Source organism: Rhizoctonia solani, chromosome 1, assembly GCF_016906535.1.
Source record: "Rhizoctonia solani chromosome 1, complete sequence".
In the NCBI taxonomy this organism is placed as follows: domain Eukaryota; kingdom Fungi; phylum Basidiomycota; class Agaricomycetes; order Cantharellales; family Ceratobasidiaceae; genus Rhizoctonia; species Rhizoctonia solani.
In genome coordinates, this window is record NC_057370.1 from 2367347 (window position 1) to 2386740 (window position 19394).

The 19394-nt window shown below is 51.7% G+C and overlaps 4 protein-coding genes across 4 annotated transcripts; 2 read left to right on the forward strand and 2 right to left on the reverse strand.

Annotated features, from left to right (window-relative positions):
• Nucleotides 1–81: 81 nt before the first annotated feature.
• Nucleotides 82–3104, reverse strand: RhiXN_04282 (Tyrosine kinase domain-containing protein; the record flags this gene model as incomplete). Its single annotated transcript, XM_043324099.1, has 10 exons — nucleotides 82–378; nucleotides 428–436; nucleotides 498–575; nucleotides 626–751; nucleotides 810–830; nucleotides 885–932; nucleotides 1204–1410; nucleotides 1480–1570; nucleotides 1619–2208; nucleotides 2271–3104. The coding sequence occupies 10 exons, from the start codon at nucleotides 3102–3104 to the stop codon at nucleotides 82–84; spliced, it is 2301 nt and encodes a 766-aa protein (XP_043176518.1).
• A 1789-nt stretch (nucleotides 3105–4893) lies between these two features.
• RhiXN_04283 (deoxyribodipyrimidine photo-lyase) lies at nucleotides 4894–7787 on the reverse strand (the record flags this gene model as incomplete). Its single annotated transcript, XM_043324100.1, has 13 exons — nucleotides 4894–5075; nucleotides 5131–5272; nucleotides 5323–5430; nucleotides 5483–5587; nucleotides 5640–5692; nucleotides 5747–6097; nucleotides 6146–6280; nucleotides 6333–6354; nucleotides 6403–6666; nucleotides 6722–6879; nucleotides 6935–7262; nucleotides 7321–7397; nucleotides 7733–7787. The coding sequence occupies 13 exons, from the start codon at nucleotides 7785–7787 to the stop codon at nucleotides 4894–4896; spliced, it is 1980 nt and encodes a 659-aa protein (XP_043176519.1).
• Nucleotides 7788–8194: 407 nt separating this feature from the next.
• On the forward strand, nucleotides 8195–10630 carry RhiXN_04284 (transketolase; the record flags this gene model as incomplete). The annotated part of the gene is made up of 7 exons (XM_043324101.1): nucleotides 8195–8412; nucleotides 8464–8714; nucleotides 8762–8969; nucleotides 9101–9758; nucleotides 9808–10335; nucleotides 10386–10491; nucleotides 10545–10630. 7 exons carry the CDS (start codon nucleotides 8195–8197, stop codon nucleotides 10628–10630), a joined length of 2055 nt encoding a protein of 684 aa, XP_043176520.1.
• Nucleotides 10631–12446: 1816 nt separating this feature from the next.
• Nucleotides 12447–19372, forward strand: RhiXN_04285 (Tyrosine kinase family catalytic domain protein; the record flags this gene model as incomplete). Its single annotated transcript, XM_043324102.1, has 16 exons — nucleotides 12447–13226; nucleotides 13279–13485; nucleotides 13536–13706; nucleotides 13756–13803; nucleotides 13854–13874; nucleotides 13920–14045; nucleotides 14099–14185; nucleotides 14236–14244; nucleotides 14294–14376; nucleotides 14860–15063; nucleotides 15129–15215; nucleotides 15275–15366; nucleotides 15724–16460; nucleotides 16508–16775; nucleotides 16939–18995; nucleotides 19136–19372. The coding sequence occupies 16 exons, from the start codon at nucleotides 12447–12449 to the stop codon at nucleotides 19370–19372; spliced, it is 5214 nt and encodes a 1737-aa protein (XP_043176521.1).
• Between the last annotated feature and the right edge of the window lie 22 nt (nucleotides 19373–19394).

A 19394-nucleotide genomic window follows, 5' to 3' on the forward strand; every position in this document is an offset into this window, starting at 1 on the left:
TTGTACAAGCGATATAGAACATTCGGCAGTGGACAACCACGACGGATTAGCCTGGCCGCTTAGGATACGTATTTGACAAGCCTAGCTAGTGCTTTGGTTTATCAGTTTCTCAAGCTGAAGGATATCAATCACAAATCCACTATAAGCATCCATCTTAATAGAAGCTGTAGCACTACGAACCTTTTCTAGAACCTCTCTCGCAGTCGGTCGTGCTGAAGGGTCATGATCCCAGCACTGTACTAATAGTGACCACATCGCATCACTGCGATCACTTCCAAGAAGTTCCTGAGGGCGATTAGGGTGCCTTTTCCTATCTTTGACTTTGTATATAGCGCCTTGTGAACATTCAATGTAAGGTATTTCCGCAGTAATGATTTCCTAATTTATCCGTGAGGGAAGTGCTGCATCGGTCAAAGGAGTTACATACAAGACATGTCTGTCAGTAATGGTTGTTAGTGCTATAGTTCACATCGGAAGCGCTATTGGGTATCACCTACCATGCCAAGGGAATACACATCCGTCTTTTTGTTTCTTTGGCAAGGCGCTTCGTCGTCTGGAATAACGAGCTCTGGTGCCTATTGGTACACCTTTGTAATAGTCATTGCATTAAAGTACTGAACCATACCATCCAGCGTAGGGTTCCTCCTCCTAAATTAGTTGTCTCGGAGAAAGCGAGTGTGCAATCGGGCAAGATGGCGTGATCAAAGTCAGCCAGTTTAATGTTTTGGTCTTCGGAAACCAGGATATTGGGCTGTACCAAAGGTTAGTTCTCCACTTCAGAGAACGAGGACCAAGTTTGCGAGATTTACAGCCTTTAAGTCTCCGTGTACCTGGCGGCGAGTTAGCATCATTTCATTATAATCATTACATGACCTATTCCCTACCATGTTCCTATCATGAAGATGTGCCACCCCCTTGGCAACCTGAAGGCACTACGCTTGGTCGGGTAAGGGAAACAAAAAGGAGATGGCTGGTACTCACTAGGGCATACCGGTCAACGTTTGTATGTTTCTTTACATAATCTCGCAGATTTCCATGCTTCCTCCACGGTGAGACCATTCCTACCCGACCTTGAAATAAAACTACCCCCAGAAGCTCTTGTATATGCGGGTGTGGACCTTGGACCACAGGTATACTTCACGCATGGCGCGCTAGAATTTATCTAAGCTAATGCAAATATAGCATACGCATATACAAACAAACCTTCAAACTTTTCGGACCATCGGCTGCTATGTTGTCGAATCTCCACACTTTAATGGCAACTTCGGTGCCATCCAGCAACGAACCTTTCCAGATATCAGCAAATCCTCCTCCCGCAATAGATCTATCCGAGTATTTATTTGGATCCATAACAGTTGAAAGGTCAACACATCCATGAGCGAGCAACTGGTAGAACACATCCATGCTTGTCTAAATGGTGGTTTCAATCGAATAGAGGTGTGAGTAGGTGATGGTGGTTAGCATGAATGTGGCCCCTACCAAGTGCTTTGCCGTGGACCTATGAGTAACTGCACTGGCGCGCCGAGTACTAGGCGAAAAAGCGGATCCGCCTCGGGTAAACTTAAGGAGCCTTGTTCAAAAAATTTGGTGTGCATCTCTTGTCCTCTCCAATGCATACTTCTTTTCCACCGATTCCATCCACTGCTCTCGCCAGCGCTCTTGTAAGTCCTTTTGTTTGACAGGGAGATAGTATTTCAGGTTCACTTTTCGAACCCAAATTACTCCACGAAGTCCTTGATTTTGGAACCATGGCGAACTCTTTTCCCCTTTCAATGCTGACCCGAGCGAGGCAAGATCATGAAGCCAAGTATCGCGATCCACAGCGCAAATAGCGCCAAATTCGAACACATGGCGTCCGAAAGTAATTCTAACCCCATGCGGAAAAACAGAAGAAGTAGGTTCGATGGTAGAGTCAATGCGAAGGGGGAACCAATGTTTGGGCTCGTATTTCATCTGTTTGTCCTCAATCTTGCACGATACTAGGTAGCCTTTCCATAAGAGAACTAGTTGCTTTCGCCTAAGAGATTTTGGATGAATTGACCACGGTGCTTTGTACAGAAAGTGACGGCCGATTGAGGAGTGGAGGGAGATGATATTTGATCCATGAAGCACGCTAGGTGGCGTGGTACGTTTACGGTAGACAACTTCTAGCGCACCAATCCGAGCGCAAGGTCCAAGGGAGCATAGAAAATTGACGTTGTTAAATTCCTGTTGTAGAAGTTTCAGTCAGAATGGTGTCCACTTTAATCTCGAGTCAATAATGTGCTCACTTCCACAGGTTTTATGCGGTCGAGTATGAACTTGGTGTAGGCTTCGCCCTCGCGCAGGCGACCAGTGTCATCGACCGATGTTGCTACCAACCGCATTGCGCAGATAGCATTGTTTACTTGATCATCCTCGGAAGCGTCTCTCAGCCCATCGACCAGAAAATGGTACGTAAACACCCGCCAAATGGGTGCAATCAGAAGACCCTCGAACGTTCGGGTGAGACTACCATCTTCCTCTGGTAAGCACTCTGCTGCCCGTTCCTTCTCCCATAAATCCCACTTTTTTGGGTCACGAGCTTGTGCCAAGGTCAATAGCGCTTTGGCTCCCGAATGTCCCGCCCAAAACTCAGAATGGAGTGCTATGAGCTCCGATGTATGCGATACGATAACCTTGCAGATAGCGTGTCTGTCGTGTTGATTGTTCTGAAGTTGATTGGCGAGTCGACAATGTAAATGATGAATGGATTGTATATTTCGAACCAAAGAGGGCGTTTCTGACTTGAAAAAGACATCGCATAAATGGGGTATATATATGTCGACGAGCCGGTTCAACTGAGAAACAAATCTCTGCTCGCTAGAGACTATTTCTTCTGTAACTAAATTGGTCTTGTCCAAAGATGGAGAGGCTAGTGAGATGGAAGAAGTTTCAATAGAATTGGTTGTGACTAGGGTCTCGGAATCTGTCAGATCGCTGGCCGAATGTCGACAGATGTTTTCACCAGTAGAAATCAAAAGTATGTCAGGGCGCTCAGAGGGTTGACAGCAGCCGGTAGGGATGTCATGGTCAATCACAATTGACATGGGGGCAGGTGAATTGATGTTGTGGCTTTCCAGCATCGTGGAGATTTGTGGTTGAAGGCTTGGGTCAGACCCAGTCCATATGTCCGTACTTTATATATGTAGTTCGGTTGGCAGCACAGCATAACCCCATATGCAGCCACTTTGAAGTCCACGTGAATCACTCTTTCTCTTCGTCATCCTACTGTACACGTGTGCTTTTCACTGCGGGGAACCAAGCTGGAGAAATCCGAGCACAAACAACCTCTCCCGGTCAGATCGACAGATTAACAATACGAACACGTAAGGTTATTCCCTTCGTTTATCATGGTCCCTACTGGAGGCGGTTGTAGTAATATTCTCCAAGTCAATCAATCCGCCATAAAAGGTGATTGATGCGCAGTGGATAAATCGGAAATACCACAAGCTTAACTCTCTAAAGAAAGGCGGTGCTGAAGCGCCTACACCATGGCGAGCAGCAACAGGTCAGGACTAAATTATTGGTTTAGCCGCGGGCACTCCCCCGATATTATTGTGGAGCACTACGCATTTTGGGGGAGTGGGGTTCGGAAGATTGATTCACGATATAAGCTGTGTACATATGCACCAAGTGGAGGCTTCTATCAGGTGGCTTTGCTGTCGACGATTGATTCTGGATCTCAATATTAGTCTTGCGTTATCAAGTTCTGCCAATTCCTAAAACCTCTAGGTCCTGAGCAGGCAGGTGGTCGAATAATAAGGGGTATATTGCGCAGTTACCCAAGCTGTGCATGATGGGAATGTATTCAAAATAAGCGATTCTGTTGAAGAGTTGTGCTTGTTCCGTTGTCATGAATTATACAGGACTGGGGTGTCTTCACAAATTTCCTCCTATATGTGTGGGTATACCTACACAATCTACTTGCCCCTTGATCTGCCAACCTATGTCAGGAAAACCTCACCTTGTGGAGGTGCCCCCTGGCTTTCCTCCCTAACGCCCTTGGACCTTTTCCTGATGTGCGATACGTGCCTTCGTTCTCGCAACGGATTCCGGAACCATCTCGTGTCAATTCTGCACCTGTAGTTTGGTTAGTGGTTTGGCCTAAACCACCCCAAATTGTTTTCAATCTTTTGTGAGATTCTTTGTTACGATTCCAGAGGGCGAGTTTCATACACAGCCATACACATGTTCCAACCGTAGTGTTCGGCCCCCTGTATTCCTGCTTATAGTTTTACAAAAAGCTGAATATCTGATGCTTGTAAAGTCACTATCCTTTGTGTAGTTTTGCGACGGAGCCTGTGGAGGACGCAAAGCTTATACTGGGCCGATCAGGCCGATGCGCGTACCCGTACGGCTCAGTAGTTGTCGTGTTTGCGCACCGTTTATAGTATTTTGTTGTCTCGGCGCTTGTGCCAGGTGTTTCCCTCTCTTCCATACTACGTTCGGCGAGCACAACGTGCTCGCAGAGGTTTTCCGGTCCGCCTTCCCCTTTTTTCGCGAGTCCCACCCGCCCGCACCTTTTGTCTCCACGCGCATACGACCTGGTTTGGCCGCCCACGCAGCTCGCTCGGTGGCTCGGCCCCGGTGCCACCCCGGTTCGGCGTACCGCCTCTCCAGCCCCACTCTCCATCCGTCTGCCGGTCCGAGTCGTATGCGTATTCTCCCCCCTCGTACACACTCGTACTCTCCTCATCTCTCTTTCGCGCGCCAGCCCAAGGCCCAGTATAGGAAGGGAAGGCAATGTCCGGATGTTAACATATTAAGCTTGCACTAAGCAGCATTAAATGAATTTAGCGCTGTACAGTATCACACAAGAAATCCGGCCAAATCCCAATCGATCCGAGACATACTTATATGATATCCATGTGCTTACTTTTCTCCCGGGTTTTTGTATCGCCTCAACGCTCTTTCTCTTGCTTCTTTGTGGTCGACCAACGGTTTTGGATAGCCGAGTTTCTTGAATTCGGATGGACTCAAGTGTCCGTATGGGTCATGGAGCGCCTTCCCGGACAAGTCCTTGAGTTCTGGGACAAAGTACTTGATGTAATCACCTGGATTTACTAATATATTTCAGCATCCTTGATAATCCGCGTCCAGGCTGCTCACCCTTTGGATCTGCTTTCTCGCTTTGGGAATATGGGTTGAAGATCCGGAAATATGGCTGTGGGTCTGTCCCAGTCGATGCGCTCCATTGCCATCCACCATTGTTGGAAGCAAGGTCTCCATCAATAAACTGCTCCATGAAATGCTAGAAAGATCCATTAAAAAGTGGCCGCATGTACGATATCATAAAACTACCTTTTCACCCAGCCGCCAATCAAGCATAAGATCTTTGGTCAAGTACATAGCGGTAATCATGCGTGCGCGATTATGCATCCAGCCCTGAGTATTCGCTTGGCGTATAGCCTACATGGATCCAATTGAGTATCCACGTACGACTCAAACTTTTTTGGCTTACTGCGTCGACAATAGGAACACCCGTCTTGCCTTCCTTCCAAGCTTTCAAGTGTGCTGCGTTAGTTTCCCATTTCACGTCCGCAAACTTCTCTTGAAAGGGGCGTCCCTAAAAAAATCGAGGTTCAGTAAGATGTTCCGGCGGCTCATATCAGACATACCATCGAAACACGTGGGAATGCAGCCATTACATGGGTGTAAAAGTCTCTCCAAGCTGAAAACTCGGTCAACAAGGTCCTGTTTTCATGCCATTTAGTTCGCAACTCACCAATTTCTGAGACCCAAACTCCCGGACCGCTGGTCTTTCCAGCGTCAACCCGCTTGACGCCGAGGATTTTCATCGCGCCACGCACGCATTCGCGCGCAGAAATCACTCCACTAGCAAGATATGGGCTGATCCGACTTGTCGTGTCAGCATCTGCATGATCCCGACTATTCATGTAATCCTTGATCCGGCTGTGATTGGATGACTCTTCAGCACCTGATGCCAGAGGCGATGCGTCTGCGAGTTGAGAGTCGCGAGATTTAGTGTAAAGAAAACGCCGTAGGACTTCATGTGCTGCCTCTTCACCCGCTGGGTAAAGCAGGGTCATATTTTCACGGTCATGACATTCAAAACCTATAAATAGCTATTAGGGAGACAACAGGCACTGATTCCAATACTTACCTTCAACCGATTCTGGAATCTCGCATTTAAATAAATCTCCAACCTTAGGGTGATTGCGAGTCTTGTTGTCGTTTGGCTTTGGTGTAGGAGATTCCTCGAGCCGCGATGGATCTCTGTCCAAAGTAGCAACCCAGTCTGGCAATTTTTATTAGTATTATATCGGTACTTGTTAAATGAACTGAGCCACTTTTCAGCCAGGGGGAGTACACCTAAAGCCTAGTTAGCGAGCTGGACACGGTTTAAAATCACAACCGTACCGCATACTGCCTTCCTTCTTTCGTGGCCAGTGCCCCGGGTTCCACCACGCACCTGTCCGAAAAGTATTCGGCACGGACACTGGCCATGGTAGCAAGATGGATCAGACGGATATCACGACGAAGCTCATCCACTTGATACTCGATATTTGCATAAATTCGACGAGCATTCCATTTGCGGGCCAATTTGATAACCTCGTCGGGAAGGGTCTTCCTGGGTGTGTGAGAGGTTACATAGAGCGGGATGTCCATACCACCAAGAGTTTCCTAGAAAGTGTGTAAGTTATTATCCGACCTGAAAAATATAAGAAAGAGATAGTACTTTAAGTGCCGCCAGATTGCGAAGACAGAAGTCGATCCTACGGGGGCTGCGATCATGCGAGGTATAGTCTCCGGGACTTAAGATGAACAAAACAACCAAGGGAACACCCAACTCCTGCGCCACGTTTGAGGCCGCCGAGAATGCTCGGTTGTCGCGGACTGAAACGAAATCAGAACCAGTACCATGCAATGTGGATGGTTCGTAAACACTGACTCCTCATATCCTCCATACGCATCCAGTATATTACCGAGTCCCCTTTGGAAACTGTCTTAAGTTCGTCCTTGTGCTCTGAAATCGCATTCTGGAGTTTGGCCAGAGGCGGGTCGTCGTCAACTCGGGCCGCATTCTCTGCGGTAGCTATTTTCCCGTGTACTTCTTGAACATAGGCAACTTCGGAAGAGAGTTCATCTTTCGTTTCGCTACTCTCTCGCTTTGTGGACTGGTCTCTTTCTTGATATAATCGTTCATTACTTTTTGCTTTTTGGAAGACTTGTTGGCAGCTGAAGCCGCACGGCTGCGTTTTGAAGCCATAATCGCGAAGCTACGAACGTAAGATGGGCGCAAGAGGGTGAAAGTAGAGTAAAACATTCAACAGGCACAACCTTTCCTTTGGCGCTCCTGTTTTGCAGCACGTCGATCGGGATGACGTCACGAGGAATGTAACCCAGATCGTGCACTGTTAAGCGCCGTTAAACGAGCAATTATGTGTGGAATAGACATCAAACCAAAGCATCAGATATCATGATCAACAACTGATCGCCTGGAAGCTGTCTTACAGTACGGTAGGGTTGACGTCGAGGCTGTCCGAGCTAATCTTCGGGACGAGTTGAGAGCTCATTTCCAGTCAATACGACTCAAGGTGGTGCAATAAGAAGACAACACAGGGGGTTACTATCGTGGGAGTGGCAACGCCAGGTACGATCTTAGATTTAGGGATATGCTTTCTTCAAAAGGTTGTGACCTGGTGGAGGTTGTTATATGCGCCGGTAAAATGCAACATAGATGACGGACCGTCCGGACCGATACCCCGGTACTGACAAGGACACCATCGCTGAAGAAATAACATCGAGCTCGGAGCTTACATGATACTTTTTGGACAAAAGGCGCGAATCGAGGTCCGACCCGTCTTTTGTCTAGTGCTCTCACGGTTGCTTTGTTCAATGTTGAATGATGTACAAGCGAACAAAGAGCGTGTACAACCTGGAGGTTCTGGCCGCGACTGAGATGGAATCGAGGTGTGGCATGGATGATTTTGCACAGTTTTCGGCTTCTTTCCGGACGATCGATTCCAACCGGCAAAATTCCCACGGCCCCGCCCCATCTTGGAACGCACCCCATTCCCGACAAACTTCCCATTAAAACCTCTGAGACAGAGGCCTAGCTCTCTCACATCCCCCGTCTGCTCACCGTGAGTAGAGCGTTGACAGAGAACACCTTTTGTATTTGCTCAAACCCTTTCTTGACGTTGCGTAGATGTCTTCCTTCCAGCCCGAATCCTCTGATGCTATTGCCATCAACACGATCCGCACTCTCGCGGTCGACATTGTCTCCAAGTCTAACTCGGGTCACCCTGGCGCGCCCATGGGTATGGCACCAGTCTCTCACGTCTTGTTCAGCCGTTTCTTCAAGGCGAACCCAAAGAACCCCAAGTGGTTCAACCGCGATCGTTTCGTACTCTCTAACGGCCACGCGTATGTGCAATTATCTAGCCACTATACAGTATCCTGACTTTAGGCCTACAGCTGTGCTCTCCAGTACACTCTCTTGCATCTCTTGGGATACAATGTTACCATCGATGACTTGAAGAACTTCCGTCAATTGGGTAGCATCACCCCTGGACACCCCGAGGCCGGCGTTACTGATGGTATTGAGGTTACCACTGGTCCTCTCGGCCAGGGTATCGCCAATGCTGTCGGTCTTGCCATTGCTGAGCGCCACTTTGCTGGTTCTTACAACAAAGAGGGCTTTGAGCTTATCAACAATCACACCTATGGTGAGTGCATCGAATTAATCAAGGGCTTTATCTAATAATTTTGGTAGTATTCCTTGGTGACGGCTGCTTGATGGAGGGTGTCTCTGGAGAAGCTTCTTCGCTCGCTGGACACCTCCAACTCGGCAACCTCATTGCGATCTATGACGATAACCACATCTCCATCGATGGCGACACCAACGTAGCATTTACCGAGGACGTCGTCAAGCGCTATGAGGCTTACGGCTGGGAAGTCCTCGTTGTTGACAACGGTGATGAGTGAGTCCCTACATTCTAGCACCAACTTTCCCACGGATCCGCGTCGATCATTTTACATCCGAGACGCGTGCAACCCTGGACCCAAATCGGGATATTCGTTGCCACAGAGTCTAATTACTTTTCCGTTCCAGTGATCTTGCCGCCATCCACGATGCGATCGCAAAGGCACAGCAGTCCAAGGACAAGCCTACTCTCATCAAGCTCCGCACCACCATCGGCTATGGATCCAAGCTCCAGGGCACCCATGGCGTCCATGGTGCTCCTCTCAAGGCCGATGACGCTGCCAACGTCAAGACCAAGTTCGGCTTCGACCCCCAGGGTCACTTTGTTGTCCCCGATGAGACCAAGGCTGCTTATGCCAAGATCGTCGAACGTGGCGCTGCCCTTGAGGCCGAATGGGAGAAACTCTTCGGTGCCTACAAGAGCAAGTATCCCGAAGAACATGCTGAGCTCTGCCGCCGCATTGCCGGCGAACTTCCTCAGGGTTGGGAACAGAAGCTCCCCGTCTACAAGGTTGGCGACCCAGCGATCGCCTCGCGTTCGCTTTCCGAAAAGGTCCTCCAGGCGATCTCCGGCACTGTTGTCGAGCTCGTTGGTGGATCCGCCGATTTGACCGGTTCCAACTTGACTCGTGTCAAGGAAGCTGTCGACTTCCAGCCCCGCAGCACTGGTCTTGGCGACTACTCTGGTCGTTACATCCGCTACGGTGTCCGTGAGCACGCCATGGGTGCGATCATGAACGGTCTCGCAGCGTATGGTGGTATCATTCCCTTCGGTGGTACCTTCTTGGTAAGTTTGTTGTATAAAAGTGTATGAATCTATATTTATCTTCCCCTAGAACTTCGTCAGCTATGCTGCTGGTGCCGTTCGTCTCTCTGCCCTCAGCCACCACCAAGTCATCTGGGTCGCCACCCACGACTCGATCGGTCTCGGTGAGGACGGTCCCACCCATCAGCCTGTCGAAACCGCTGCCCACTTCCGTGCTATCCCCAACCTTGCTTTCTGGCGCCCGGCCGACGGTAACGAGACCAGCGCTGCCTACCTCGTAGCCCTCAAGTCCAAGAAGACCCCATCAATTCTCTCCCTCTCTCGCCAAAACCTGCCTCAACTCGAGAACTCTACCATTGAGCACGCCGTCAAGGGAGGCTACGTTTTGCATGAAGTTCAGAATGAGGATTTGACTATTGTCTCGACCGGTTCTGAAGTCCCCATCGCTGTTGAGGCCGCTGGCCTCCTCGAGAAGGAGGGCATCAAGACCCGTGTGGTTTCTCTGCCATGCTGGGAGGTCTTTGACGCTCAGCCTCAAGAGTACAAGCTCAGCGTTTTGCGCAGTGGTGCTCCGATTTTGTCCGTTGAGGCCTACGCGGTACGTCAACTTTTTTGAAGAAATGTTTCGATGTTCATCTTGTATTACAGACCCTTGGATGGCAAAAGTACAGCCACGAACAATTCGGTCTCCCTGGATGGGGTGCTTCTGGTCCTTACCAGAAGGTATACGAGTCATTCGGCCTCACCGGTGCCAGTACGTACAAGCCTATATTGTGTTGACCACGCGCATTAACGAAATATATGCAGACATTGCCAACCTTGGCAAGAAGACCGTCGAGTTTTACAAGAAGAAGGGCGGCGAGGTCGTCTCTCCTCTGCTCAGGGCGTTCTAGACGGATTCCTAGATTTTGCTTTGCGACTTGCCTTTTATCCTCATCCTGTTTTCGGTCCCCGTGAGATTACACAAATTATAGTAAAACAACTTCAATGAAATCAGTTCAAATCATTACCATTATTTTGTGTTTGATACCCCACAATGGGAAGAGAGACCGGATTATCTTGGTAGGGCTTCTCTGTGCAGCGTTTTTTGGGAATCGTACACATGGTTATCTTTGCACTCGATCAAAGTTACTCGGAGATACTTTGGTGATGGTTCACACGGGGAAGATGTTTCGGGTGGGTACTTTGAGATGACGTGATTCATGGAACATAAAGACAATAAGTTTCGTACCGCTTGTACGGTGTACATATCGCAATAACCTATAAAGACAAGTTTGTCTTGACAACAAGACACCTTAATTTACGGATAGATCTGGCCCTCATGAGAAGTGGCCCACAACCTACATACTTGTTTCTGGCCGAAATGAGTGACAAGTTGTCGATCAGCATTTTGTTCACATTCGATGCTTATTGTGTCGGAATACGCCTGCCTGTTCAATCGCAACGCATATAATGTGATCGGCAAACCCGACTCGGGAGAAGGCCCCTCCCCTGATTGGCCCCTATGTTCCATTCCGCTTGAGTTGCCCATTCGCTCCCCACTCTCATCATGAGCATGCATTTTCTAGATTTCTGCAGAAGAACATTTCTCACTGCTGTCTTCGTCCTCGGATTATGTTTCTTGGTATCAGCCCATGCAATTCCTGTTAGAGCTCCGGACGCTATCGATCTACCTGAGCCTGTCAAATCATCCCAAGTGGACCATCTATCCAGCCGCAAACCTGGTCATAAAGGTGGCTGGGCCACCTACTGTAAATTCTTTTCTATAAATATAAGACTCCTGGCTAATCAGAGTGCCTTTTTAGACGACACCGAGGAAGGAAAGGGGGCTTGTGGGAAGTATAACCGTAACAAAGAGCATGTTGTTGCCATCGGCAAGCCTCTCTGGGAATCTACTCAAGGCAAGTGCCTTGTTGGCCTACATATACATGGGCTGAGCCGTATTTTGGGACAGGCCAAAGCGGGGCTAGTACACTCTGCGGCAAAACCGCGACGGTCAGATGGCGAGGAAAGAGTGTCCGAGTCCGGGTCGTAGACGAATGCCCCGTATGCGGATATAATGACATTGATTTGTCACCAGCAGCGTTTCAGCAACTTGCCAATAAAGGTGAGTTTTCGCGGGTTTTAAGACCAAGAGGCAGTTGACACAATAACACCAGATGTTGGCAAACTGGATGGGATCGCGTGGAAATTCGACTGACGGAATGCGCATACATTTTACCGCGGTCCGAAAGTCGCTCACACCAGTGTCTTCTCTCTTGGGTCTTAGGGTTTTTTTGCATTTTCGTTCGTACTAGCTTAACATTTTAAACTGTTCTCCTTTCAATACATCCATTTTGCTTGAAATACAATCACGTGGAGCTCGATTGGCACCTCATCAATTTCTACATCTAAATGTGGCAATGTTATCTCTTGGGACATTCAATGCCAACGACGACATCTGATTACTTCTGATGGGTCAGAACTCCACCAAACCAGTGCTTACACTTTCAGGTAGAAATCCTATACCCTCAGTAGCTTCGGTCTATGATTAACGATTAGTTTCATGATCAAGGGCACAAAAGCCGTATAAGATCAACAGTCTTTTCACCCGATGGGAAGCTTGTTGCCTCGGCATCAGATGATAATACTGTCCGCATTTGGGACGTACAAAGCGGCTCTGAGGCTACAGGCCCTTTCAAAGAACATACTGGACATGTCAACGCCGCGATGTTTTCACCAGACGGGACTCGCATCGCTTCTTGTTCTCGCGATCACAGCATCTTAATATGGGATGTACGACAACAAAAGGTTATAGCAGCTCCACTCGATGTACATACGGACTGGGTATGGTCCGTCGGGTTCTCGCCTGATGGTGCCCTGCTCGTCTCTGGTTCCAAGGACTGTACCATTCGTATCTGGGATGTTCACACTGGGACTTTGATAAAGGGTTCACTTACCGGACACACAGATGCGGTTTACTCGGTCGTGTTCTCGCCCGATGGGAACCGCATAGTTTCTGGCTCTGGCGACAAAACAATTCGCATTTGGGACGTCCAATCCGGGGAAACGGTCGTCGGACCTTTGGAGGGACATTCAGATTCGGTGTGGTCCATCTCGATATCTCCCGACGGAAGTCGCATCGCCTCTGGCTCTCGCGATTTTACCGTCCGTGTATGGGATTCCCAAACAGGCGCAATGATTGCCGGGCCATTCCAAGGCCATTTTTCGCCCGTGTTTTCAGTCTCGTTTTCGCCGGATGGGAATCGAATCATGTCTGGTGCCCAGAATGGGGTTGTTTATATGTGGGAAGCGCATACTGGGGTGATGATTTTGAATTTGGCGGGGGCGAATAGTGCTGTGACTTTTGTTGCTTTTTCGCCCGAGGGCAAGAGGATTGTGTATGGGTGTGGGAATGGGACGGTTGTAGTGCATAGTTTGATCGAGTCGCCTCTCAAGGGTGAAGAGGTACCAGAAGGAACGTTGGAAATCTTGGCGGCTGGCCACATGGTGAGCATCTATCCTCACTTGGATATTCCGTACGTCCAATTAGCTGTTCTAGTCCAACAACGAGGCGTTTGACCAAATGATGCTGCATGGGTGCACTGATATGAGACCCACGATCGATCCAGAAGGATACTCGGATGGACCCGCTTGTGCAGGCGGATTCGGCGACGTTTGGAAAGGACGTTTGATCGGCGGGGTTGAAGTTGCAGTCAAGACGTGGCAATTTAGCTTTATGGCCCGAGAAGATCCAAAACAGTTAAAAGTGAGCAAGGTTCTCTGTTGGAGTAAAGTCTTGACCTTGAATTGGGATAGCATGTAATGCAAGAGGTTTGCAGTCGGTTCCGAGTCAAACACGAGAACATCCAAGAATTGCTGGGCGTGACGATGTTTCAAGGGAGGTTGGGCGTGGTATCTCCTTGGATGCCATACAGTGGTTTGCAGGAGTATATTCAAAAGAGCCCGGACGTTGATCGGTACGGTTTGGTGAGATTTCTTGTTGGTTGGACAAGGTGGATGTTGAATAGGTGCATAGTGCATTCAAGTTGCGACAGGGCTGTCGTACCTGCATAGCAAGGGCATGGTAAGGTCGTACATCAAGCTTGATCACTGTTGTAATTGACACTCGGATAGGTACACGGTGGCCTGAAAGCGGTGGGTACATTTACTCCTAATGTATTCTGATCTAATCCTGTATAGGCCAATATTCTCGTCTCGACCGACGGAACGCTGAAAATAAGCAACTTTAACTATTCAATCCTGGCCGAGTCTGCAACGGTGATTTCTCATACGGCGAACCTTGGTGGAGGATCGCTTCGGTGGATGGTACTGCCGACAAACTCAAGGAGAACGGGTACCTAATGCTATTTTTTGTTTAGGCTCCCGAACTACTGCCCAGTGCAGACGACGATTTGGAGCGAGCCGTGAAACGGACAAAGCAGAGTGATGTGTATGCGCTTGGAATGGTGCGTTTGAATCGCTCGGGCTAGAACCTTTGCTAACTGACTCCCGGTAGACGCTTTTGGTAAGAGTCTGTTTTCAAAGCTAGGCCCGATCTCTGGACATGACTTTAGGAAATCATCACCGATCGAGTTCCTTACTCGGAGTGCGAAACCGATCATGCGTTTTTGTCGCACTTGAGAAGCGGGAACGACCTGTGCGACCGAAAGAGTTGTTGGGGGATGATGTAAAGCAAGGCACAATGTGGAAGTTGATGCTGTGGTGTTGGGATTTCGAGCCTAGTGCACGGCCCGCAGTGGACTATGTGTTGATCATGGTAAGGTGTTTGTCGAATGATTGGGAATGGCAATACTTATCACATGGATAGTTGAAAGGGCTGGTGGGTCAGTTTTAGGGTTGACATTGTATGCAAACTAGATGTGTCTGTAATTGCAATTGACTGTGTACCATGTCGGAGCCAAGGTACGAAAGTGTCAAGGAACCGTGCCATATGTTTATTGTCCTTTAAGCCGGTTCAGACTAGTCTTTTTTGGTCTAATCTAATTAGCCCTGGATGGCGCGCATTAATTGATTCCAACTTGCATTCATGCATACATCCACGCGCTTAAACTCGTCGACGACATGCTCCCACCCCGACGGATCACACCGCAGACGAACAACTACCCCACATTCGGCGAAGTGACACCGATCCTACCCAACCTCTACCTCTCGTCTCTCTCCGCACTCAAACGTGCCTGGCCCAATCGTCGTTACCCATCACGCACATCCTAAGCATCCTGGATGCACCGGTCGATCTGCCGGGATTCACAGGCTCGCGACTCGTCATTGTACTCTCGGACAGCGCCGAGTCGGATCTGCTGTCCCGACTGGACGAGTGCGTCGAGTACGTGCAGAGCGCGAGACTCGGGGGCGGAACGGTGGTTGTGCACTGTCTGATGGGTCTATCAGGAGTGTGTGTGTCGTCGCAGCGTGCGTGGTGGCTGATTCGGGTGTGCGGGTGGGAAAGGCGTTGGGAGTGGTCAAGAAGAAGCGAGGGTGGGAATAATCATTTGTTGCCTCTCAAAGACCGAGTGTTGACTGTTACTTTGGGGCAGGACGATTCGACCTAATCCGGGACTGGTGAAACAGCTGGAGAGCTGGTGTTCCCGTTCGAACCGCGGTCGTACCATACACCTCGATGGACACGGTGGGTGTGGGGGTCACGTGGGTAGGAATTATAAATGCCTTTTGGGGGTATTTGAGTTCTTTATCTTTGGGGGGCTGTGGGAACCCGATGTAGCTATGGAACCGACGGCAGAAACGTAAAAGAGCGTGCGCATGAGACTGCCGAGACTCGGCCGGGGGACAGAGGACGGACACGAGGTGGTTACGAGGAATGACGTTGGGATCGGACGTGCAGAGTATAAGAGGCAACAAAAGAAATGGGAGAATTGGCCGAATAAGGAGGGGGGTGTCAGGAGTCCGGGGGGGCGCTTATATTGGTATGGATTGGAGAGTGGGTTGGGGTGCGCGATGATGGGCAGCGACGTGCAAGTGTATGTAGGGCCCGGGCCTGGAGCGCTCGGGCTGGATGTTGCGTCGGGGTCGTTGCGGGAGTCGGCGGGGAGCGAGGAGAGCGGGTCGGAGAGCGAGTGGGAGGAAGAGGGAATCGCATGGCCCTCGCCGCCCAACGAAAAGACGCTGTGTGCGATGGTGGAGATGCGGGATTCGGAGGAGAAGTTTGTTGGACTCGTGGAGCGACTCGTTCAGGTCTACTTGCCCAAGCTGCCCCCGGTCCTCACTGCCTCGGCTACCGCACTTCTGGGGCGGAATGCAGCCATGGTCCTCGACCTCCACCGACGGATTGCGACCGAACTCAAGGCGAACCAGGCGAGTCGGGTGGGGCTGTGCCACGTCCTCTCGTCCTATGCTCCCGAGCTCACGTCGCTGCACCAAGAGTTTAGCGCTGGACACTCGGCGGCCAAGGCCTTGCTCAACCGCGCACAGGCCAAGGATCCGGTGCTCTGGTCCCAGTGGGAACGGGAGCGTGCGGACGAGTCGGGTCCCGAGCCAGACGGAAGCCGTCCACGCTCGCTCGAGGATCTGCTCATTGCCCCCATCCAGCGCGTGTGCAGATACCATCTCCTTGTCGCTGGCTTACGCGATGGCACAGAGGAGCCACATGTCACAGACGCTGTCCTTGCCATGCAGGCCGTCGCTGCCTCGGTCGATGAGATTGTCCGTGTCCGTGCCGACGAGGACCGCACAAAGGTCGTTCTCGACCGCATGGATCCCATTCCGGTGAGTGGTCTTTTAATGGTCTTTTACTTGGCTAATATCTGTGGTAGAATCTGCCTGCTGGCTATCTTGCCTCGCTCGGTCCCTGTCTGCTTATTGGCACACTCGACGTCATCTACTACGAGGCTCCCACCAAGCCCCCGCTCGTCACTGCCAACTCCCATTCCTCCCAGCTCACCGTCACCTCGTCTGCCGCATCCACCTCTCGTCCCCTCCATCTGCCCTCGTATCTGGCAAACCCCAAAAGGCCAAACACCTCGCCGCATTCCTCTGGACCGGCTATCTGGTCCTGTGCAAAGTACACACCAAACGAGTCAGGTATGAGCCCAAGCGCTGGTTCCCCCTCAAAATTGTTCCTCCCAATTCCATTACTTTACATCCAAACCCGAGCGTCATCGACAGTGGTGTCTCCGACTGCGATGCTTCCAGCTCGGATGCCAGCCCCTTGTTCCCCGAGGCCAATCTCCCCGCCGTCCCCCAGCAGCCACAGCCACAGCCACAGCCCCAGCAACAGCAGCAGCTCGCCTTGCCTGTCATCCAGCAGCTGCAGAACAAAAAGTCCTACGGCCACATCCGAACCAAGTCCCACTCACAGGCTCAGGTCCAAACTCCACCCAATCCACCCTCGACGAACAACCACCCACGCTCGGCCTCGGCCACGTCCAAGTCCAGCCCAGCGACCAAGTCTTTCCCTATGGCATCCGCATCAACTTTTCCCGCCACGTCTTTGAGCTCGGTGCCTCGTGCGAGGAAGAGCGCGACATTTGGGTCCGGGAGCTCGTCGCTGCCCGCGTCGGCAACGAGCTCGTTTTGGCATCCGACAAGGACAAGGACAGGGGTCGTGGGGTCACACGGTCCAAGAGCGCAGGTGCTGTTGCCCCCTCTGAAGACACGAGCAAGGCCCTGGTCAGGGGATGGAGCGATGGAGCGAGTACCAGGACGAGGGAAAAAAGTCTCGAGAGGGGTGCCCTTGCCGTTCGCGAAAGGAGCAAGAGCCGGGAGAGGGGTGCCTTGAGTGCGCGGGACAAGAGCCGCGAGCGAGGGGGTGCATTCTCTGATCAGCGAAGCCGGGAACAGAGCCGGGACCCGGACGACCGCTCGACTATACGAGACGACCGGTCCACGACTACCACCCGAGAAGACAAACCCCTCCCGCCCCATCCGCCCCCCGAAAAACCTCCACCCCAGCGGAAAAAATCGACCGGGGTGCTCGTACCGCAAGACGGCCCCGTGCAGATCGGGAATTGGATCGTCCAGCGGCTCGAGACGGTGTCCACGCCCAGCGGGAGCATTACTGCTGCCCCCAGCTCCCATGCCCGCAGTCCGAGCGAGTCGCTGGGACGAAACGCGAGCGAGGGCACCGGCTCGGGGATATACGCAAACCCCCACGCACCGAGCTCGTACTCGAACCCCCACTCGTATTCGACCCCCCACGCGCCCACCTCGTACTCGAACCCCCACACGCCCCTGCACCCGAGCCCCACAGTTCCCTCGTCCTACTCGAACCCGCACACACCCGCCACCTACTCGAACCCGCTCTCCCCCCCGGCATCATCATCCTCGATCCACTCGAGTCCGCCCTCGTCGTTCCCGGCCGAACGTCTGCTCCCGCACATCACCGGCTCGTCCACTTGGCACACATCGTCAGAGGGAACGGGTATCGGCGAGAGGCTGGAGAATGTATTTTTGAGACCGAGGTATGGGCATGGTCATAGTCATGGGTACGGGTATGGATACGCTGCTGCTGCTGCTCCTAGTCCCCACCCACAAGGGTCGTATGCGCAGCCTGGGTACGTCGGACCGGGCGGACAGGCATCTTATGCGGGACCCAACGGACAGCCGGTGTACATTTCACCCAACGGACAATACGTCGGGCCGGGCGGTGGCGGGTACGTCGGTCCCACTGCGTACGGGCTCAGCCGCGAGTCGAGCCAGTCTTCGTCCTCGTCGACGTATAGCACGCCTTCGACCGTCACGCCCACGAGTTATCCCAGGTCAGAGGCCCCGTCGGGGTATGCCCGATCAGAGGCTCCTTCTGCGTACGCTCGCTCCGAGGCTCATTCCAACTATGCCCGCTCCGAGGCCAACTCGAGTTATGCTCGTTCTGAAGGACACGGCGGTTATGTGCGATCGGATGCTTCCTCGACGGCCGTGCCTTTGGGATACGCTCGTTCGGAAGCTCCGTCCAATTATTCTCGATCTGAAGCGCCGTCCAACTATGCTCCCTCGAATTACCCGCGATCCGACTATGCGCCCTCGATCAACGCACCCTCGAGCTCGAGCTCGTCTACGCCGTACGGCTCCCAAGTCTCCACTCCCGCAGGACACGGCCCCAACTTTGCCACCAGCTCGTACGCCCCTCGGTTCCAAACGCGTTCGCGCGCCAACGAATCGACCTTGGCCGCCAACGTCGAGCGCGCGTTTGGTGTTGCCCCCGCCAACGGAGTCGGCGCAGACGTGCACCGGACGAACAGTTCTAGCACGGACAGGTCGAGGTCGTTCCCGCCTTCTCCGGTTACCACTGCCCAGCCCACTTTGGTAAGTTCCTTTCCGCCACTGTATTCCCCCTCTACACTTTATTCAGTCCGTCCCTTGTTCTTCTCTGTTTATCGGGTGCTTATAACCCTCGGGATTTTTGCCCCCCCCCCTTTTTTTTTGGGCTTTTTCTTTTTTTCTAGCCCGCTCCTGTTCAGCCTGCCGCACCTCAACAACAACCACTCGCACCCCAACCGTTTGTTCGTCGCCCGTCGAACAACACGCGCGACCCGGTGATTATGGCCCTCTCGGATGTGATCTCGTCTACGTGCCGCGAAGCCCGGGACCGCGCGAGCGTCAAGCGCAAGCCGTTGTGGATGACGCCCGAGGAAGCGAGCGCCGCGGCGGAAAAGGAAAGGAAAAGGCTGCGAACGGGATGATGGGTATGGTTCGGCCTCGGCG